At 47.8% G+C, this 21667-nt stretch overlaps 8 protein-coding genes and 1 non-coding gene across 9 annotated transcripts; 3 read left to right on the top strand and 6 right to left on the bottom strand.

Annotated features, from left to right (window-relative positions):
- Positions 1-3: 3 nt before the first annotated feature.
- On the bottom strand, positions 4-2406 carry F5Y00DRAFT_226926 (ras-domain-containing protein). Its single transcript, XM_048006402.1, has 4 exons — positions 2384-2406; positions 2179-2233; positions 1484-2124; positions 4-1393 (listed from the first exon to the last, which is right to left on the bottom strand). The coding sequence occupies exons 3-4, from the start codon at positions 1674-1676 to the stop codon at positions 618-620; spliced, it is 969 nt and encodes a 322-aa protein (XP_047868461.1). The 5' UTR covers positions 1677-2124; positions 2179-2233; positions 2384-2406; the 3' UTR covers positions 4-617.
- Positions 2407-2663: 257 nt separating this feature from the next.
- On the bottom strand, positions 2664-4107 carry F5Y00DRAFT_258375 (uncharacterized protein; the record flags this gene model as incomplete). The annotated part of the gene is made up of 3 exons (XM_048010696.1): positions 2664-2993; positions 3068-3549; positions 3705-4107. 3 exons carry the CDS (start codon positions 4105-4107, stop codon positions 2664-2666), a joined length of 1215 nt encoding a protein of 404 aa, XP_047868460.1.
- Positions 4108-4602: 495 nt separating this feature from the next.
- On the bottom strand, positions 4603-6275 carry F5Y00DRAFT_258374 (FMN-dependent dehydrogenase-domain-containing protein; the record flags this gene model as incomplete). The annotated part of the gene is made up of 4 exons (XM_048010695.1): positions 4603-5679; positions 5735-6048; positions 6111-6144; positions 6210-6275. The coding sequence occupies 4 exons, from the start codon at positions 6273-6275 to the stop codon at positions 4603-4605; spliced, it is 1491 nt and encodes a 496-aa protein (XP_047868459.1).
- A 577-nt stretch (positions 6276-6852) lies between these two features.
- On the top strand, positions 6853-7898 carry F5Y00DRAFT_174699 (DUF427-domain-containing protein). The gene is made up of 3 exons (XM_048004915.1): positions 6853-7350; positions 7468-7548; positions 7658-7898. The coding sequence occupies exons 1-3, from the start codon at positions 7161-7163 to the stop codon at positions 7687-7689; spliced, it is 303 nt and encodes a 100-aa protein (XP_047868458.1). The 5' UTR covers positions 6853-7160; the 3' UTR covers positions 7690-7898.
- A 423-nt stretch (positions 7899-8321) lies between these two features.
- F5Y00DRAFT_258372 (phosphate permease) lies at positions 8322-10230 on the bottom strand (the record flags this gene model as incomplete). The annotated part of the gene is made up of 4 exons (XM_048010694.1): positions 8322-8980; positions 9039-9282; positions 9342-9978; positions 10052-10230. The coding sequence occupies 4 exons, from the start codon at positions 10228-10230 to the stop codon at positions 8322-8324; spliced, it is 1719 nt and encodes a 572-aa protein (XP_047868457.1).
- Positions 10231-13159: 2929 nt separating this feature from the next.
- On the bottom strand, positions 13160-14440 carry F5Y00DRAFT_258371 (DUF383-domain-containing protein; the record flags this gene model as incomplete). Its single annotated transcript, XM_048010693.1, has 4 exons — positions 13160-13966; positions 14047-14160; positions 14220-14369; positions 14420-14440. 4 exons carry the CDS (start codon positions 14438-14440, stop codon positions 13160-13162), a joined length of 1092 nt encoding a protein of 363 aa, XP_047868456.1.
- Positions 14441-15232: 792 nt separating this feature from the next.
- On the top strand, positions 15233-15335 carry F5Y00DRAFT_t25. The gene has a single exon. It is a non-coding gene; the product is annotated as a tRNA-Met (tRNA).
- A 1187-nt stretch (positions 15336-16522) lies between these two features.
- On the top strand, positions 16523-18390 carry F5Y00DRAFT_226913 (Bystin-domain-containing protein). The gene is made up of 2 exons (XM_048006401.1): positions 16523-17302; positions 17358-18390. The coding sequence occupies exons 1-2, from the start codon at positions 16713-16715 to the stop codon at positions 18229-18231; spliced, it is 1464 nt and encodes a 487-aa protein (XP_047868455.1). The 5' UTR covers positions 16523-16712; the 3' UTR covers positions 18232-18390.
- Positions 18391-18558: 168 nt separating this feature from the next.
- On the bottom strand, positions 18559-20085 carry F5Y00DRAFT_226912 (eukaryotic type KH-domain (KH-domain type I)). The gene is made up of 4 exons (XM_048006400.1): positions 19937-20085; positions 19806-19881; positions 19645-19748; positions 18559-19593 (listed from the first exon to the last, which is right to left on the bottom strand). The coding sequence occupies exons 1-4, from the start codon at positions 19983-19985 to the stop codon at positions 18842-18844; spliced, it is 981 nt and encodes a 326-aa protein (XP_047868454.1). The 5' UTR covers positions 19986-20085; the 3' UTR covers positions 18559-18841.
- Positions 20086-21667: the final 1582 nt, after the last annotated feature.

Here is a 21667-nt window from a genome sequence, read left to right as displayed (position 1 = left end):
GTGTACAATTCCTCCACGAGCTTTGAATTATATTCGTTGCAATCAGGACTAAGCATGCACATACATAACTCCATACCGCTAAGAATAACTAATTATTCCTCGAGCTACATAGATAGGTGCCCCTTCCAGAGATACCACATGCAAATCACCAACCAAAATGCACCACAAGCAACAGCCCAACGAACAAAACATGCAACAACAGTGAAGAGCCAAGTGACCAGGAATAATAACAATTCATAATCCATTCGTATCGCGTAAAGAACCAATCGATATGCTCCTCGTGACCAGGAACCACGGCAATGCATACACAAACTCCAGGATCCGAGACCAACCTAACCTAACCTGACCTGACCCTGACCCTGACCGGACCTGAACCCGGATGCCGACCCTAAATATGCATTTCCAAACGCCGTGCTTGATGTCGATAGACGATATTTCATCACCCTTCCTTGACTATATAATGTCGTGGAAACCTCTTTTACCTAGACCAAGCAGTGATCTGAAAAAGACTACCGCCCCCTAGGCCCGTAGAAGGCCACCTTTAATACGACTGTTGTTAAATAAGAATCGGTCATGCTTTCGTAGTCCCTCGCAGTTCCATTAAGATAACTGGGCCATCAACAACACCGTCTCCCCCTCCGTCCCTGCTCTTCTCCTTGTCCCTGGTGTTCCGCACCGCCCGCATTCGGATTTTCCACCGTAACAGCCGGCGAGAAGTTCGGGGAGGAAAACAGCCAACTCCGACGATCTTTGCCGACGCGGAAGCTACCGCGGGGGTTTGCGCCGTCGAAGTACCCCCCATCCACACCGCTCTCGTACCCGGGAGTACCGGGCGTCGCGGTGGCAGCTAGGATAGCCTGCTGCATCTTGCGGTTCTGCTCGACGAGCTTGCGCGTCACGACCCGGAATACCTCTTCCACGCCCTCGCCGCTCTCGGCGCTGATCTCGTGGCAAGCGTCCCAGCCAACCTCTTGGCCCCAGAACCCGCTGCTTCGTTTACTACTCGGGCTACGGGGTTCCTGGGCGCTCGACGCGGCGGGCGTGACTACTATGCTGGACTGGCTCACGCCTGGTCCCAGTGGTAGGGTAGTTAGACCTGATGGCGTTGCGGTTGGTGGTGGTGTCGATCCGAGGCCTGGGGCAAGGTTCTCGGCGACGTATGCTATGCACCGTTCGAAAGGCACTTCGCGACGCGTGGGGTCGCGGGCGACGATATCGGCCTTGGTTCCTACTACGTGGAGAACGATATCGGGTGGCAGATTACGGCGTAATTCCGTCAGCCACACGCCCATCTCGGCGAAGGATTGGGCGTCGGTGATACTGTAGCAGAGGATACAGGCGTTAGCTCCGCGGTAGTAGAGCCGCGATATCGAACGGAATCGTTCCTGTCCAGCTTTATAATTACATGGGGTTAGCTTTCGTATTCAAGTAATTTGAGATATAAGTAACAAGAACAAGTAACAAGTGGAGAATTAAGTAGTACCTGTATCCCATATCTGTAATCGAACGACAGTGTCAGTGTCACCGTCGAGGACCCTCTTGGTCATAAAACTAGCGCCAACGGTAGAAGTATTCTGAGCGGGATTGAAGGCGCCTTTACAATACCGCGTTACTAGCGATGTCTTGCCGACGCCCTGGGAGCCGAGGACGACGATCTTGGCCTCAAGGGAGGACATGTTGTGTAGTCAAGCTACGGTAGTGGAGGGTCGACCTAGGTTAGAGTTGAGTCAAGTCGGGGAATATATGTTAGAATGGAGCCACTGAGGAAAGGTTTCATTCAGTGGAGGACTATGCGAGTAATGGCTGGGCACTTGGATGGTAGGATGGCAGGTGCTGGGGAAGCTGGGGGAGACTAGGAGGGAAATGCTAGGATGAATGACTTGGACTCTGGAAGTTTGGGTTGCGGGTCTGGATCGTCATGCTCCTTCTCGAAAGCGGCTGAGAGCGATGATGGATGGTGTTGCACTGAGACACCCGTGCCGTATTAAGCCGTGTTACGTCTATATCGGGATTTCTTATCACGGTCGAATGATTTCGATGGGATGCTGTGTTAGACAGGTAGATAGGTAATGGAAAGCTGCTGTTTATAAATGCTATGGGTGAGAATTGTAGGTCTTCTTTTTTCTAAGGCTCGTTTAAGCGTTTCTTTTGAAATTTCGGAGCTGCTTGGGGTAGTACCTAAAAGGTCACACCGTCTGACCGAGTCCAATAAATGACGAATGAATCCGAGGATCTGGGGTAAACTTTGATAAGCTAGGATTGACAGATTGACTCCTGTCAGGCGCCAATCTCACTACCAATCTCACTTGGGAAAAGAAACGTGCTAGGTAAAAGTGCTGACATGGTAAAAACAATGTGAATTTAGAAGATGGAAACTGTGTACTTTAGGTAGATATGATACAAATACATATGAGATGGCGATGCCCCTTCTTTTCTTATCTTTACGATGGCGTCTCGTCTTGCGGAAATATTGTGTGTTGTAAAAGGTTAAATAAAAAAAGGTTCGCAAATACACCGATACAAGCTATCTCATACGTGACCTCATAGCCCCTCAATCCGTGTGTTTGACTAGAGTCACGTGGTACTACTTAACAATTACCTAATATGCGTACTGTACGTAATTACACCAACACATTCTACCTTTCTTCATAATTTACACGTACCTAGTGTATGTATTTATTCAGCCGGAACAGCCCTCTCATTCGTCTGCGCTGCGTAATAACAAGCCACAAGATAACAATCAGCACGGTAGACGGGATGGTAAACGCCCAGTACACCCAAAAGTTACCCCCCACCACGCCCTCCGTGTCCCAGTGGAGCAACGGCACCGAAAATAGCGACGCGAAGAACATCCCCGGTAGGAATACCATCGTCATCGCCGCGATTACTTTCATCGACGAGCTGTCGAACGTCGCCGTCTTGGCCAGCTCGATGCTGGCCCCGCTCAGCTTGATGCTTGCCATGGTGTCTTGCCGCATCATTTTACGCGAAATCTAGATTGATGTCTGTGTTAGATACCTTTGTACCGCTAGGTTAAACTAGTGGTAAGCCGAGCGAGGGTGCTTACTTGTCCCATGTGGTCCTCGTTCCTCTGCAAGTGCCATTCGATACCTCGAGCAGCCGGGTTAATCGTCAGCTCCAGCACGTGTAATGCGTCTCTTATTTGGGCATGGATAGCGACGTCCTGTGGCGACGTTGAGGCCCCTTGCGTTACATCTTCGTCCAGCTTCTTCCGCAGGTAGCCGGCAATGTCGTGGGCTAGGTGGTTGTAATGTTTAGCCCACCGGAGCTTGATTCGGGAAGTCTCCCAGTCGTGGAGATTCGTCTCCTTGACGTGCTGCAGATCGTAGCCGAAGAAAGTACCAAATCCGTCTAGGACGAGGCTTACATGGTCCATCAAGATGAGCAACGGTAAGAAGCAGCTACTCTGATAAAGACTACCGCTCTGCCTCAGGAATTTCGCCATGTACTCGTATTGCGTATGCAAACTCTTCTCCTCTAGTGTAAACAGAAGACAGGTTGTAGATTTCGTGGCGAAGTTATAAGTTGCTAGTATGGTTAGCAGGTAATGGCCCCCCCTTTTCACTTTTTAATACAACATAGATCGACAGTGGCTGTAATACTTCGAGCATAACATGTTCAAAAGAAGGCTACCTCGAACTGTATCATTACACTAGAGTCTGTTATATGTGACGTCGACTTACCAAGCATACGCGAATCGATACCATTCATGAATATACTAAGGACCTTTCCTAACTCCAGGCTATTCTTTTCCACCGCCTCAAACATCGTCAGGCCTCGTGTCAACAGTCCGATCATATATGGTTCGATGCCCAGGTCGGTAAGTATATCCGGAACCCAAGCCAACTGTTGGTACGGTAGCCGGTGAGATTTATAAAATATCCTAACTGGGAACTGGACGAGCTTGAAAACCGGTACCCCTGAGTAGTGTTTAAGATATGACGGCACCTCATCCGTGGGCATTACCCTTTCAGAATGGATTACCGTGCTGCCCGAACCCCAAATCTCGAACACTTGGCATTTGTCGCTACGAAGCTTGACCCGGTGGAGAAATAGGCAGCGAGCCTCTTGTCGAAGATGGTCCATACTAAGTTATTCCGATGCTGGATGGGAGCTTTATTATTCAGATCTATACGGAATACGGATAGCTAAAAACATTCTCCTCGCCAAAAATGGGCATGAAAAATAGAAAGGCATAATACGCAGAAGTGAAGATAATACTTAGTATGAAACTATGTAAGTTGCTACCTATGAATAGCTAAATTAGTATCTTAAAACAAATCGTGACAGCCACGGTTCAAGGGTGAAACATCTGATATGAAAAAGGGGAGGTTAGCCTAGGTCGACAAATCAGACCCGTTGGCCATGCCCAGGAAAAGGGGGCCAAGTAACAGATTTAATTCAAAGCGGTCTTTGCCGCAAGCATACCTCCTATATACAATCTGAACCCGCATACAAGCTAAATCGGTATATCCAAAAATCCGCACGACGGGAAACAAATGCTACGTAAGTACGGCCCGGATAAATACGAACATCATAAACTTTTCAAGAAGGCAAAAGTCACCCCCAAGTTGCACAGTCTCACAGCTTCGACGACTTAGGCGACTTAAACTCCGGTGTGACGAGCGGGTCATACACCCTATGGCCGAGGTGGTCTCGCGGCACGCCCGTAACATGGCTACCGAGGTTTCGCGTATCGACGAGCGACGTATTAAACTGGTCGACGCTGGTGCACCCGATCAGCCGCATCGCCATCTCCATCTCGTCGCGGAGGAGCTGCATAGCGCGGTCAACGCCGTCGACGCCGTACGCGGACATGGCGTAGAGGAACGGGCGGCCGATACCTACGCCCTTAGCACCCAGGCACAGCGCCTTGATAATATCGGTAGCGCGGCGAACACCTCCGTCTACGAAAATCTCAATGCGGCCCTCCAGCCCCAGTTCCCTCAGCACCGGCACCGTCTCCGCCAGGATTTCGATACCGGATCGCGCGAAATCTAGCTGTCGCCCGCCGTGGTTCGACAGCACGACTCCTTGGACCCCGTACTCGATAGCCTTGACGACGTCTTCGACGCGCTGCACGCCTTTCAGCACGATGGGCATCTTAGTAATAGACTTGAACCACGGGATATCTTTCCACGAGAGCCCAGGGTCGATGAACGACGAAATAGCTCGCGCTGCACCCTGCGAATTGTCCGTCTGCTGGCCGGACTGGACGTTGGACCCTTTGTCCGTGAACTTGGTCCGCATGTCCTTTTCTCTCCTGCCTAATTGCGGCGCATCGACCGTGATGAATAGCCCCTTGCACCCGCGCTTCTCGGCGTGTCGGACGATGCGCTCGGTGATCGCCCGGTTCGAGTTGACGTACAGCTGCAGCCACTGCACCTGGCCCCCTTCCGCCGCATCTACGATCTCATCGAATGAACACGAGGCTAACGTGGGGATCATCTGCACGACGTTGTGCCTCTTGGCGGCTCGGGTTAATATCACTTCGCCCTCCGGGTGTCCCAGCTTTCCCAGTGCTGTTGCCGTGACGTAGAATGGAATGTCGACTTTGGCGCCGAGCATAGTGGTTGAGAAATCTACTTTCTTGACATCAACTAGAATCCTGGGTCTGAACCATATCCTGTGGAAGGCCTCGTGGTTTTCTCGGAGCGTCTTGTCGATTTGGTTAGGGCATATACACGTAGTCTAGGTGTGAGTAAGAACTCACTATCTCATCATCGGCACCACTGGAGTAGTACCCCCAAGCACTTCTCTTCATAATCCTCTTGGCAACTGATTCGAAGTCCATCAGATTATAGCATTGTGATAATAGTGGCTTATCCGCAATACGCTTTTGCCGCTCAGCTTCCTCGGGATCATCTTCTTTCTTGATCTGGGCAACAGTTTTCATGTCAACAGGCCCTAGATGTTTCGACTTATCCAGATACTTGTCCAAGGTATCCGGAGGATGTATGGGGTCGAATTCTTCAGTCGCATCTTTACCCGCATACTTCAAGATGATGCCCATTCCACCAGGATGTTCTATAAATGAGTTAGTTTCGTAGTGTTAATATACGGAATATGGAAAGCTGTGAGCCACCAACCAGGTAAGAATTCAGTGACATCATAGGCTTTCCCCTAAGATATTAAGTCGGTGAGATATTGATTCCTCGTAGGAGACACTCTGCCTTCAACCAACTTACATGAATAATCACCCAGCAAGACTCCTTGCTGTTGTGCTTGGCGACTTCAGCTCCTGAAAGCACCATCGCGAACACACACTCTTTAAGCAACTCCTTTAATGACGTACTTGGACCACGTCTCGTGACACCGTAATTCGATAGATAACAATAGTTTATCGTGATAGTAAATATAATATATAAGAGATTATAAAGACGTAAAAAGTTTAGAATCAATCGATGCGAGATACGAAATGTTTACATGCAAGATTAAATATTGCCGACATTCGGTTCGTTTCTGGGCTATCGGCTAGCCTTTAGCGTCGCAACGAAGGCCGAGAGGTTGGAGAAAGCCTGGAGACGGTGGAGACGGTGGAGTAGCGTGGATCCGTCTCGGGCATCGGGAGAAAATCTAGCGGGGTTTTAGATATCCGCTCTTGGAAATATGTTGACCGTTATTCGCTAGTAGAAACCAGCTAGCCGGACTCTTTACTCTTTTTGCTCTTTTATACTGCACAGTGAATAGGAGTAGTTGATTACACTATATATACGGTACACATATACCCCACAACCTCGCTTTGGTGAAATGCTCAATTGATGCATACATACAACCTGAGTGCTATAATGGTACTTAGGTACTTCTATAATACACCACATGCCAGCCATGCATACATCATATACCACCACCACTCAACTCTACTATTACAAAAAATAAAGGAATCTTTCTAGAAGCTGACTACCCCGCAACACAGCATTGAAGCACATTATTGATATCCAATGTCCACATATAGATACCTTGTATAATAATATAGCACCATGCAGCACCGTTATATCGTACCACTGCCTACCACAAACGCTTCTTCCTAGCCCAATCTCACTCACGCACTCACTCACACTCCAACCCTTACCCACCAACTTCCACCATAAGATCCCCAAACCCAAACCCAAACCCAAACACGTCCAAACAATCCAGCCATGCCCTCCGGCCACGTCCAAGCCGCCGTCGGCGGCACCGTAGTCGCCGAGTCCGACACCTACGAGCTGGTCGAGGGCAACGTGTACTTCCCGCCCTCGTCCCTCAAGCCCGAGTTCTTCAGCAAGACAGACCTGCACACGCACTGCGGCTGGAAGGGCGACGCGGACTACTACACGGTTAAAGTCGGGGGTACGTCTACATACATACCAACCTACCTACATATATATCTACCTCAACTACCTACCTTAAAATGTGAGCGATCAGGTTATCACAGGACGGGCTGACGGCATATATATACATATGTAGACACGGAGCTCGCGAATGCCGCGTGGTACTATCCCGCGCCGTTCGACAAGGCCAAGCATATTAAAGACTACGTCGCTTTCTGTAAGTGTCGCTACTCTCTCTCTCTCTCTCTCTCTTGTTACACATCGCGGTGTTTGTGTTAGGAGTTGTAGATGATACCTATAACTACCTGAGTCTAATTCAATAGTAGATAAAACCAAAGTGGATGTAACAGCTGTATAAATAAATACTGGAAGTTCTCGCATCATCTTAACTCTGGTTGCGGAAGGTGAAATAAAAGTGCCAGTAGGACTTAGTAGAAACAATAGATAGGAGAGTACCTAGCTTTATCCAACTAATAACCATGCCCACGTATATAACCCATTATCTAGTAACTCTACGTATAATCATATCGACTTGACATTGACATAACTATAAATAACCCATCACTTACCTACCAACCTCGAAATTATTTTCCCATTCTAACAAACTTCTCTTAAAAACTAGCATATCACATTTTTCAATATCACAATCACTCGCTACCTAGGTAGGTAGTCAAGTTGCGTATGAAAATGATATACCAGAGTTAGCTACAAGAATTAGATAGGGCAAATGCCTTCAGTCGGTAGCTAAACGAATAGGAAAAAAAAAAGTAATGATTGAACCGGGTATATTAATCTATATTGATACAAAAACACAAAGGAACATATGTCATTCGTATCAATGCCGTCGCATGCCAATTAGACCGCCCCCGTTCGCATGACAGACGATCCTCATCTCTGTGAAGCTTCACCGCAGCACGGCCAGCCCACGACTTCGTCACGACGTTCTTCGCGTCCGCGTACAAGCACCAAAACATTCGTAAAGGAAAGAAATTATAGAGACTCCGCGGTCTTGGTCTGGCTGCTAGCCTCGGCAGCAGTAGGCAAGGGCGCAGCAGGCTGGTCCTCGCCCGAGAGCTCTTCGAGGGTCTTGCGCTTGGTCTCTGGGATGAAGACGGTGGTGCCGATGCCGAGGAGCATGAACAGGGCGTAGATCTCGAGCACGTGGTCCATCCAAGGGTTCGGGTTGTCGTGGGTGCCTCCGCGCGTCCGAAGGATGGAGATGGCGCCCTGGCCGATGATGGAGCCGATCTTGCCGGAGGCGGCCGAGATGCCGTGCGAGGTCGATCGGTAGCGGGTGGGGAATACCTCGCCGGGGACGATGAAGGTAGTCATGTTGGGACCGAAGTTGAAAAAGAACTGCGCGAGGACGTAGATGGCTAGCAGCCCGTTGCTGGATATGTGGTTGTAGGCAAAGCCCATGATGACAAAGAGAATGGTCAAGATGATGAAGCCGCCCATCTGGATGGTCTTTCGGCCGAGCGTGTCGAGCGTGGCGACCGAGACCCAGTATCCCGGGACGGCACCAGCCAGGACGATGATAAGGTTACCGATAGCTGTATTGTACAAGATTTCGTAGACATTCTTGGCCCCCGCGGTGGAATAGCCGATTACATCTAGAATAACAGCATTGTTCAAAGATAAGCCGTAGACTACGTTATATTGTTAGCTGGTCTCTTTAAATTTTAATCGAATCTCAAGGCGACTTACAGGCTACGTCAAGCATGAACCACGAGCCAGCAGTGCCGAACAAGAGTAGACCGTTCTTGGGGATAGAATAATGACGACAAAAGTCGCTCCAGCTGGCTTTCGGGACGGTCATCTGGGCCTGGGCAGCCTCGCGAGCTTGGATTCGGGCGACGTCGTCAGGGTGGCCCTCTCGCTTGCCAGATATATACGCCTTGACATCGTCGGCAGCCTTCTCGACATCGCGGCCAATATCGAAGGTGTAACGCTAACACTAATGTCAGCAAATCCTGTCCATCACGTCTCGGTTCGGTATAGATGACTTACAGGAGTCTCGGGAATCGTCAATCGGTAGTAGAGAGCAATGCAGGCCGGGACAGCACCGAAACCGATCAGGGTCCTCCACATCTTATCGACGGCGATGGCACAGTAGCCGTCGCATTGGGTGGTAGTCGGCGCAACGGATAGTGCTTCCCTGAAGCCCAGAGTAACGAATAACATGACGAATGCGCAGACAAGCTGACCAATACCTTGCATGGCAAAGACAGCACCCATCATAGCTCCTCGCCATTTCGTGGTAGCGAATTCGGAGGTGATGATACTGGACAGCGGGTAATCTCCACCAATACCGACGCCGAGTATAACACGCCAGAAGATGATGAGACCGACGATATTAACCGAAGGAGAACCGGAGCTAAGGGCCTGGCCGAGGGTTGCGAAGATGATGATGATCAACTCGAGACCGTACATACGCTTTCGCCCAACGTGGTCCGCAAGCCAACCGAAAACTAATTGCCCAACAACCGTGCCGGCGGACGTCGACAGCTTGATAGCGTTATCGGAAGAGTTAGGCAGCTTACCCAGCTCCGGGTAGTAGACGATTCCCAACATAGTGTTTAGCAAGCTAACGGCGAAGATATCGTAAGAATCCGTGAAGAAACCAATACCGGCGACGATACAAGCCCTGCATCACCAACTAGTTAACCTCTCGCAGTATGTACTAACTAACTACCGCGACGCGGGGAACGGGTGCCTACCTGACATGGTACCACCCGAAGGGCGCCTTATCGATCTCCGCGAGCGCGAGACGACGGCGCTCGTTAGGATCTTGGATGTGCAAGAAGTCGTTATGAAAGTTGTGATAAGCGTTGTTTCCGCCTGAAGTCTTTTTTGAGGTGAACGCTGGATTCGCCATATCGGGCGCGGCGTCAGCCATAGTTGTGGGAATGAATGAGGAGAGCGTCGTCCGTGCTCGGTTGGTGATCGATCTGATCTGATCTGGGGGGTGATCAAGGGTTAAGATTCTCCAAATCTACCTAACCTATGCGCGAGGTAAAAAGCAAAGCAGGTAGTAGAATAAAAGCAAGGGAGGGCCAGTCACCCGATAGGGACTTGATGCTGACAGCAGAAACCAAAAAAGTAAATTTGTCTGTAGCTGAAGGGACGTGCTGCGCTTTTGTATCTTTTCTTACCAATCTATGATCCTAGCTAGCTATAGGTAGGCCGCGATTTGCATAATGCAAGTTCTTTGTGACAGGGGACGCCGAGTCAGCTAACCAACAACATGCGAGATGTATATAGGGTGGACCGTATGTAATGCTTGACGCTTGACGCAGTACCTAGGACGGGAACCCACGTATTACAATCCCACCACTCCGGGCGGCCCTTCCGGGACTTCTACGCCTATTGGTAGTCTGTTTAACATGAGATAAAAACACGGGCTGCACGGATCAGAGTAACTCTGCAATGCGGGTGCAATATTGTAGACCGGACCAGACTTGGGTAATTCTCCCATAACGTCGGTGGCCACAAGCAGCTCCAACTACTACCCATTACACATAATAATACATATAAGAAGGGCGGCTGGTCTTTTGCATCATGCTTGATGCATTGGGCAGACTTGAGTGCGCCTGCGAATACGTAGACTTTCCTTGATTCTACTTGCACGTTACTTGGTTTGCTTTTTGTTTTTCACGGGCACTAATGCAGCTAGAGACATAGGGAATATGTCAGTTATCTCCATGTAAGATGAATATCCGTTACGTGGGAGTATCTCGAGGTATCAGACGAGACTGGTGAGATTTGATCTTGACTATTGCTCAGCTACGAAGACACTTGACTGTATTCCGTACATGTCCCGGGACTGTGTGGCCCCAAGCGGGCAAACATCTGAATCGAGATGGTAGATCTCTAACGTCCAAAAGGACCGACGAGAAACGAATCATCTTTTGACGTCGAGGGACCCAACGCATGGAAGCTAAATCGAAGGGGAACCGAAGCTGACCGTTTTTTGGCCACGCTTTCACGATTGATGGCACGCGGGAACGAGGCTAGGCTGATGAAAATCTTTAGATGTCCGATATTAGCGGCTTAGCAGTCGTAGCAGTCGTAGCTGGCAGGTTGAAAAGGTTGATTGAGTAGTAACTCTATCCAATCAGAGTAGATGTTGTTGGTGGTTGAAGACGAATTAGAGTTGTAGCTTAGAGCACATGTTGAGGCTCCGACGATCTGATTCGTCAGGGTTGTTAGAACCCTGGAAGACGCCTCAATTCGTAAATCGGTGGGGTCAGTCGCAGCATGGCGGCCAGGGTAGTGAAAAGGTAAACGGCTCCGAATGATGGTGTATCTCCTATATGATCCCTGCATTCCTCATTATCCTTGTAATTATGGGGGCCTCTCGCATATGGTGCCTCGCATGCACCACGCCCCATCAAGGATCTTTGAGGGATTGGGATTGTTAGGTACATTACGGAATATGTCATTGAAGTAAACCATTCTTAGTCCTATGCCAACATCGATCTAAGCATCGCCAAGCTGTCAGGAAGTCGAAACAAGACTTCACTAAGAGACCAAGACTTGACGACAAGACGGCAAGAAATGCTTGTTATCCGTTCCCGTAATTACGTCAACATATCTTTGTATGTTATAAGTTTTTATACTTGCTCATCACTTCTTCAACACCCATAACACCCCCTGGAACTTAGCCGATCATCATATAGGTATCCGATGGGGAGGGACCTCGGTTAGGGTAGTCTCGTTTGGGCTCGGCTCTATTAGAAATTTGTAACACGTCTTTTTCGATATGATCAATTTCCATTAGACCAGATTCCGCAAGTGAGCAGACACCAGGACTGGCCGACCGACCGACCTTGCTATAAATCGTAGGTGGATCGTATAGATGTTAACTAAAATAGCCCTTTTACAACATCTAATGAGTAAGAGCTGTGTCTGTATATTCAGTGGCTGGTTGCAATTGAACCAATTAGGTGCGAGAATTCGTCCACGCTCTCGACTTTTGAGCGTTCCGAGTCCTTACGACAATGACTTGACGGCTCCCTCTCGGGTAGGTTAAACAAAAAAGTTTCAGGATTCATAACATTAAGGCCTACCTTTAGCCGAATCCGACCACGTTGACCAATCACAGACACAATTTAGTAGAGTTTTGTTAGCTTTCAGCCCTCGATCTCGAATACTACCGTAGTAGTTAACTTGCCCCTTCCGAAGCTTTAACACAGGTCCGCTTTACCCAACCCTCGAAATTACGAGGACCAAGCGTTTAGACGTGGCGGATATGGTACTGGGTTCTGGAAGTCGTGGTATGTGTGGATTAATCGAGTTACTATTTTCGTGGAACGGGTGGCTAGAACCCTTAACAATTCTTCACGTGTAAGTCGTCTTCGTGAAAATGTCCTCGGTATCGATTTTGGTATTATATGCGTGTTGAAAGCCTAACGCTAGCTGCTGCACCTACTCGGATAAGCCCTCTACTCTAGAGGGTTATGATTTCCAAGGAACCAGAGGCGGCAGACTAGCACCGCGTGATTCGCCTTGGCTGATGCAACGGAAACAATCTAGAGTGGGCGTGACTTAATATGCTGCCCTCCTACCTGTCAGCCACAGCTCCCATTTTCAGGGCATACCATTAACCAGGAAGCCCAGGGGGGTATGGCTACCTAATATAATCTTGACGCAGTGTACCCGCTAGAGAATCCGAGCTGAGCGACTTGCTTTCAGAAGGCCACCGGGGTCCGTTTTGACAGAGGTAGCTAAACGGCTCGAATAACCCTATAGGCCCTAATAATTCTCAGCAGGCATAGGGCAATTTTACCAATAGGGCATCAATAAGTTCGCACATGCTGTGCGATCTACACCTCGACGATTTGGTCATCATCCTCTTCGTTGCCGTCTTGGTCGTCCTCTCCAATTTCCTTGACACGATCCACCTTATCTGGATCTTCCTCATCACGCATCAGAACTTGAACTAACCGCTCGCAGGCATCTCGAACGCCTTCATCGTTAACACGCAGGTGTGTTTCCCGAATGATTGGATATACCTTGACATTACGCATCTGTTCCCTACCCTCCCTAGTGCTCGACAAAAGCAATAGTGTCTCGACGTGCGTCTGAATGATGTTCGGATCGTCATCTCGCTGTTTATCAGGAGGAAGAAGCTGAAGATCGGGAAGCATTGACATCATCTCATCTTCGTCGTATTCCTCGTTCCCCATCATCGGTAGCAACACATATGGCAAGATATCGATTTCATCCTCCGACAGAAACGATGGGTGCGAAGGTACATCAAAGGCGACGTTCTTTAGAGTAGAAGCGACTCCCTTCCGCCTGACGTTCGACTTATACTCGGTGAAGACCTTCAGTTTTGTAATAGGTATCACCCCATCATATTCTTGCTTCTGCACGAAATATTGCCGGACCTCGGCGTGTTTTGTTAGATCAGCAAAGACGTAAGCCAAATGGTCGAAATCTGCGTTCTTGTTATATGACCCGTCCGCGCCTTTGACGAATAGGTCGACAAGCTGGTTTAAAACCAGCTCGTTTGATCCAAGCTCAGCCGGCGATGGCTGCTTCTTATTCAATACCCTCTTTAGGGAGTCCCATTTTGAAAGATTTGCTAGAAGCATGGAAAGGAGATTTGCGTTAGGTTCGGTTGCGATCTAATGCATGCATCAGCTGGGTGTTCAGCGGATCAACAAGGATCTGAATTGAGCCGCCGGTCATGCGTTTCTCTACTAACAATTATCTGTCTTAGAACCTCATCTAAAAACTTGTCGTCCGTAGCTAAATTTTCCAGGATTTCTCGATCAGCCGCAAGGTTGATGAGAATGGTTATAACATGCTCGGCAATTTTCTACGGTAATATTAGTTATGGCTCTTAATTGCTTCTAACCTTGGAAAAATGATTTATACCGGATGATCTTTCACTAAGAGCTTCAGATTTTTGATAGGCTTGGAATTATCCGCCTTGAAGATGCTGGGCTGAGACGTCGAATAGGGGACTAGATGCTCCGTCGCAAGAGCTCGAATCTCAGGTTTAGGGTCGGCAATGAAGCCAACCAACTAATAAATTATCAGCAAGAATAAGACGATATGATTTTTCTTGATCGTACCTCTTCTAATTCCGTAGGCATTCTGGAATATTTGAATATTTTAACTATATAGATAAAGACCTCAAGCCTAAGTGTCTCTTTGCTATGAGTTGTGAGGTAGGTTCCTATCAATTAAGAATTTTGCGACAGACAGGGTTGGAGGGGTTGAGTAGCTCTATGGAGGGGCTTAGAAAAAATGACGTGGGTTTCTTTAATGTAATGCGTATACCCGTATCACTACCTACCTACTATGTAAATGCATTGGATCGGGTTTATGCAATGATATGAGACACTTGGGTTATTTGGGAATTCTCCTTTTAACGATCTTCAATCCCGCCCGTCATTTCTGTATACTTGTATCTCCTCGATTCCTATATATGTACCTACCTGATGTATGTAATTGCTAATTATTATGTCCCAAGACCATGGTATATCTGGTTCGAATATGTCTTGCACAGGGCTAGCCTCGCAACCTTTTGACACCCATCTATGGATCCGTTCACTGCGCACCATCATGTATTCCGTAGACCTTAACCAATATGCCAGTATGCAGTGGATCTCAGATCTAACCACTAGCCCAATCTACGTACCCACTTGGTGCCTCTGCAGAATCATAGCATACAAATTCTGCCCACTCCATACAAGTTATAAGTCCAAATAACTTTCGAAACTTCAACCAAGACAGGTCATCAAACTTACAAGTTCTGACGCCTGCTCTTCCCCCATCTAGAAATCCTTCCTCTTCGTGGCCCTTCAGTTCCAGTTCCGGTCTTCCCGGTTCTGGCCTCTGGCGGAGTCCTGAGGCGGGTCCTTCGAAGATATGGGTCAAAAAAAGTCTTCGTGGCTCAGTTGGTTAGAGCGTTGGTCTCATAGTTCTATGACTCAACCATTAGGTTGGGATATCCAAAGGTCGTGAGTTCGAGCCTCACCGAGGACAATCTTTTTGCATTTGCATCACATATAAGTCACACATAAGTAGGTAGTCTACGAATGTAGTTAACTTTCTTTTTACTTTTATCTTATATTTTATTTTTATACTTTAGCTATCTATCAATTGCCGTCTACGTGCCTGTCAACTAAGCTGTAAAATATTGCAGTGTTCAATACCCCCCGCATGCTTATCTTAGGTGACCTTAGACTGAGATTAGAAAATCGTTCGGGGGGATGTACCTCCCCCAGCCACACCACTCCCCGTCCAATTACAGCCCCATCCCACCCCCCAAAAGATTTTCTAATCTCTAGTTTGAGGCCTTTGTGAACATTACCCCTCTACACTGGCAATAGCAACATATTATAATATCAATTAAATCAATTGATTTTAACGCGTTTTTACCGTAAGTAATGTGTTTATATAGGAAACAATTGTTAATTTGATCATTTCGACAGGTTATCAATTAAAACGTACGCGTTTCGGGGTTGGAATTAGCTATAGTGCCGGTCGCAACGGTTGCAACACCGGTCGCAACGGTCTCAACACCGGTGGCAACGCGTTAACCGCAATAATTGCTACAATATGAACGTCGAGGCCTGTAACATTATAACGCGATGCCTTATAGATATGTAAAAAGGATGAGGAGGTAGCGAAAGTAAAGGACTAGCCCCGAGTGATTAAAAAAGAAGGTATTTTAAACGTGGTTGTGGGTGCAGGCGCGTGGGTATAGATTTTGGTATGGTATTTTGAGGCTATTACGTGTTTTTGGACGTTGAGGCTTGCATTATTACAACGCAATACCGTACAGCTATGCAAAAAGTATGAGGAGGTAGATAAAGTAAAGGACTAGCCCCGAGCGATTAATATATAATGTATTTTCAACGTTGTTGTTGCCTATTGAGTCATCGTCGATATAACGTTTAATTGAAAGTTGAGTGTGCCGATAGTTGCTTGAAAGTTTGCAAGGGCCTAAGACTAGAATTCGGGAAACGCCTCACCCCCGACCCATAGATACAAACATACAGACCAAGGGTTTCGTGGCTCCTGTGGCGCCAACGGGGGGGGGGAGGCGATAGCGGGCGTAGCCCGCTTCCCGAAATTTTAGTCTTAATACTAAGATAACCGCATGCGACTTTTTGTAGAAGCACTTTGCCAGAGGTACGTATTGTACTAGCTAACCTCAGCTCGAGCCTCGAGAGACCAATCACTTCAATTATATGTACCTATGTACCTACCCAATGCGCTTGGCGGAATGGTTCCGCTCACCCCTCAAAATTTTTGATTTTCTTTTGGAAATTCATTCACACAATTAATTTGCGCCCCACGTCGTGATACTTGAATTCACCATCCCGATCTGATAATCTTACTAGTTCAAGGGAAAATATGCCGAAGGCGACTACACCAACTGCTGTCCGCCAAGGGCGACGGCATAACCCCCTCGAGGATGATCTCGTAGCTACTGGACCCCTGCGCGCAAAGGCTCCCAAGAGGAAGTCTAGAAGCGGCGACGACGACGAAGAGCAGGAAAACTACGTAGACTCTAAAGCTTCGAAGAAAATCTTGAAGATCGGCCGAGAGTTAGCAGAGGAAATTGATGTAGCGCCTCCGCGACCGCCGAAGGAGAGCAATGCGTTCGGTTTCGATTCTCGGTTCGACGAAGATGGTGAGGATAACGAGGCGTTCGTGGACGAAGAAGTATGGGGCGACGAGGAGGAGATAGTAGAGGAGATCGAGATCGAGCCTGAGGACTTAGACACGTTCAACAAGTTTTTACCTACGGACGACGATCCGTTGTTGACACACGGTTGGGGAGGTCAAGCGTCTGCGCAGCAGCAAGGTCCGGGAACCAACCTTGCCGATTTGATTCTGGCGAGGATAGCGGAGCACGAAGCTGGAGACGACAGAGGGCGGGAAGTAGGACCTGTAGATGACGATTTTGAGATACCGCCGAAGGTTGTAGAAGTATATACTAAGTAGGTTTGACAGGATTCTACGATGAGTCTATTTAGCCTTACTGACACTGCATAGGATCGGGTTGATATTGTCGAGATATAAGTCCGGCCAACTCCCCAAACCGTTCAAGATTCTGCCGACGGTACCTCATTGGGAAGATATCATCCAATACACGAATCCTGACCAGTGGACCCCGAACGCGTGCTACCAGGCTACGAGGATCTTCGTATCCAGCAACCCGATCGTCGTCCGAAGATTCATGGAGATGATCCTCCTCGAGCGCGTGAGGGAAGACATCCACGAGACGAAGAAGCTAAATGTGCATTTGTTCAACGCCCTGAAGAAAGCGCTTTATAAGCCTGCGGCGTGGTTCAAGGGCTTCCTCTTCCCTCTCGTGGAAAGTGGCACGTGCACGCTACGAGAAGCTACGATCATATCTGCCGTCCTGGCCAGGGTTTCTATACCGGTGTTACACTCCGGCGCGGCTATCAAGGGGCTGTGCGATATCGCGGCAAGGGAAGCTTCCGCCGGAACAGAGGGCGGAGGCGCCACGAACGTCTTCATCAAGACCCTCCTAGAGAAGAAATACGCTCTTCCCTACCAAGTCGTCGACTCCCTCGTATTCCACTTCCTCCGCTTCCGAAGCGTGGATCCCGCGTCCGTCAGGGAAGGCGCCGCGATGGACATAGGCAGCGAACGAGCGGCGATGCAAGTGAAGCTGCCGGTCATCTGGCACCAGTGCCTGCTGGCCTTCGCGCAGCGGTATCGCAACGAAATTACCGAGGACCAGCGAGAGGCCCTCCTAGACCTCCTCTTGACGCACGGACACCACAAGATCGGGCCGGAGATCCGAAGGGAATTATTAGCCGGTCGTGGTCGAGGAGTCGTAGTCGAGCAGCCGGCATCGGCGTTTGACGGAGACGACACTATGATGGTTGTCGATGGATAGACGTGGATGATCTTGGGGGGTAGGTAGTTAACCGTGCTAGATAGACGTGATACCAACGAAGAAGATACGGATAGGCATATTGGTGTTTGAGGCGTTCTCTTCCAGGCTCATATGCCCGTATTAGGAATGAATGAATACACTTGCGATTTTAAGTCTTCACTGATTTTTTTATTTTAAGCTGCCTTGCACATACATGACTGCGAGTAATCAATGTATTTGTATAGGTACTTGTCTAATAAGAGTGACCTGCCTAGTACGACGGAACATTAATTAAGTTGAATATAGCTAGAAGGTTGATTTCAAGCATTACAATCTAACATTCCCGTTGTGTCTGCGGTAAGGCAATCTAAAACATAGGTAGATTAGGCCAAAAACTTTTTTCTTTTTCTTTTCCATAGCGGAATCATCATCTACGCATCACATCACGAAGCCAGTCATGTTTGAAAGGGCAACCAACCCCTCCCAAAGTCTTGATGTGATGTATGTACTTTCGGAATTTCGTGGGTATCGTAAAGATGTTCGAAAAAAAGGATCACGGCTAGAAGTAGTAATACATAAACCCCTTGTGCAGGCGACAACGCTGCTACTACTACCACTACTACTACTACGCCTACTCGTCGTCTTTGCTCTTCCGCTTCTTTTTCTTCCTCTCCGACGACCCGTTTTCTTCTTCCGGCGCGATGAAGTCTTGTTCCCGCTGGCGCTTCTTCTCCTCCTGCTTGACCTTCTGCTTCTCCATGCGCTCCTCGTGGGCGATGCGCTTCTTGGCCTCCTTGGCGAGGTGGTACTCGCCGGCTTCGATCTGCATGTCGACCTTGCTCTTCTCCTGGGGCGGCGGGAAGGGCGTGTACACCTTCTTGCTCTTGTCCGTGACCTTGTACGGCACTATGCGCTTGCTTAGACTGCGCTTCTTGTAGTTGGGCAGGAACCGCTCCCAGTTCTCGTGCGCTAACTCTGGGTCCTTGGCTAGCTCCCGCTTGATCATGAGCTCCTTGATCTGGTAGATGGGGTGGATGTTCGCCATGCAGTCTTCTACTACTCGGCGCACTTCCTTAAGCCCCTTGTAAGGGCCAAGGGCGCTGACGGTGTTTCCTTGGACGAGGATGTAAGTCTGTGTGAGGAGCTCGAGCGCTTTTAGTGTTTGGCCGTTTGGTCCGAGGATTCTCTGCCGTCGCTTTACGAACTTGTCCTTATTGCGCACTAGGTTTCTTATCTTGATGATATCGCACGCCATATCGTCCTGAAGTATTTTTAATGCTTGGGGCGCAGGTACGCTACGGGCTAATAGTTTGATGAGGTCGCGAGCCTTGAGGATGGCAGCGGGGTCGTACGTCTTTCTCGTCGTCTTGACCGTCATGCAACCTGACATCTCTTGGTCAGCGCTAACCTAGTAGGTAATATTTTATTCCTTACCTTCGACAAGATCTAGTGTGCACGCGATGCCTTGTTGCTGGAGTGCCTGCGTCACGCCAGGCCATGCCTCTTTAAGATAAACTTCACGATATCGAGGGAATAGGCTGATGATAAGTTAGCATCTAGTAGTTACACCTTGGATTTCAGCTAGAGGCACTTACACTGCAAATGAGGATTCTTCCGCAAAGGTTCCACCAACATTATCTGAGGGTTTGAAGGGTTCGACTTTCCACTTGTCTGATAGTCATGTTAGATACACTTAAGAATAAGTTTTGACTTCATAAATACTGGCCTATATCGTCGGTATCCCATGGCTTCTCCTTTTTATGTGTAGACGGCATCGTGATGGTGGTGATGTTGTATAGAACTTGGGTCTGCGATGCAAATAAAGATAAATGATTGGCAATGGTGAATGATTGGGACTTTTTTTTTCTTTAAACATCGGTAGTCGGAAGTTTTTTAATGGAGACTCTCAGCCCCTCCAGCGGTCGAGCTAGAGTGGATACTGATTTAGGTACTTAGGTACACTGAGGCTCTACATACAATAGGATCACCAACGATATGACATGTAGCAACCATGGAAGACTGTCCTTAACAAAATATACGATTTATATTCAAAAACCATAGTTTCTTGATCATTTTTATGTTACAACTTTGTTTATATTAATAGACTTTTTGTCAAAATAAGAATCATTCGATTTAGTGATGAGCTATGCGTTAACAATTATCCTGGTGTCCTTGTTCGATGCCACGGATGTTATTCGGGGAGTATGGTATTATGCGACAAGAAGAAAAAAAAGAAAAGAAAGAAAATTGGTATGGTCGGCTAGGGAATCGAACCCTAAGGCCTAAGATACTTCATAAGTGTGTTTATTGCTTAGGTTGCGGAATGAAGGAGTTCTTAGGTGTGGCGGATGTGAATGTTTCGCTTGGCCGTACCAACCCGACCTTTGGTCATTTGTTAAAAACCCTTTACTTTATTTAGATATATAAGTTTTACTTCGGACGGATGTTTCTACTTTAGTTGTGCTTTGAGCCTTAGTTGTGTTTTGACAAACTCTACTTTGCGCATAAGTGTGCGGTTCTCTATACCTAGTTAGTGATAGGTACATCGCCACGAGAGTGTTTCTTATTAATGACCTAATGTATTTTTTTGCTTTGGTACGCGCTTCTATTTATATACTCCTTCTGTAATGTATAGCTCGAATTCCTTACTTGAATAGGAGATGATTGTAGGACTGAGTAGGTTAGTTAGTCTATAAGAGATACTACTCTTATGATCTGTTGGTCTATGTGTGTGAAAGTTATGTTGTATACTTGGAGCACCCGTATAATAGGCTTTACATTTATTGCGCTGCTGGTAGTAATACCGCTGACTACTGCTTATATATGGCTCTAAGGCTGTTATGGGTTGGTATTATCCTTCTATACAGGTAAACCTTGAAAGACAAACGATAGTAAATGCAATAAAATATAGGAAATCAGGACAACTCTTCATCGAATTTCTCAAACCTTACCTTGATAAAGGCTACATTTATAACCTACTAGAAGAACTTGATTCTGGGGCTGTCTATAGCTATTCTTTGAGTCGGCCTACACTGGCTTATCTACGAAAAGATGAATGCTGCCTGCCCCACGGAAAGTTAAACCGCCTTTGAATCGGGGAACCGGGAGAAAGAGATATGGTGTGTAATATGAGATATAAAGCTAAGATAGTACATAGCGAAGACGAGCTGGCGAGATAATAAGAGAAACGCCCAAGGTGCCAGTCGGTGTAATTATCATATACCTAAATGCAGGACTGCATACATGCAGCTACGGTACTTTACCTGATCAGGAGTAGTTTGACAAGGGAATTAAAGTAGCCAATCGTAATCCAGATGATCTTAAAAATCCTTAGCGTCTAGATTAGAAACAGTTTTCCCGTGGCCAAGCAAATGGGATCTAATCTACGTACATAAACGTAACGAAAAAAAGCAAGTAAAGGGAGTATGTACTTCCCCTAATAATATCTACCAGGATG

This window comes from Daldinia vernicosa (genome assembly GCF_022497035.1).
Source record: "Daldinia vernicosa strain CBS 139.73 unplaced genomic scaffold F5Y00scaffold_6, whole genome shotgun sequence".
Taxonomy (NCBI): domain Eukaryota; kingdom Fungi; phylum Ascomycota; class Sordariomycetes; order Xylariales; family Hypoxylaceae; genus Daldinia; species Daldinia vernicosa.
This window is presented reverse-complemented; position numbering and strand designations above follow the sequence as displayed.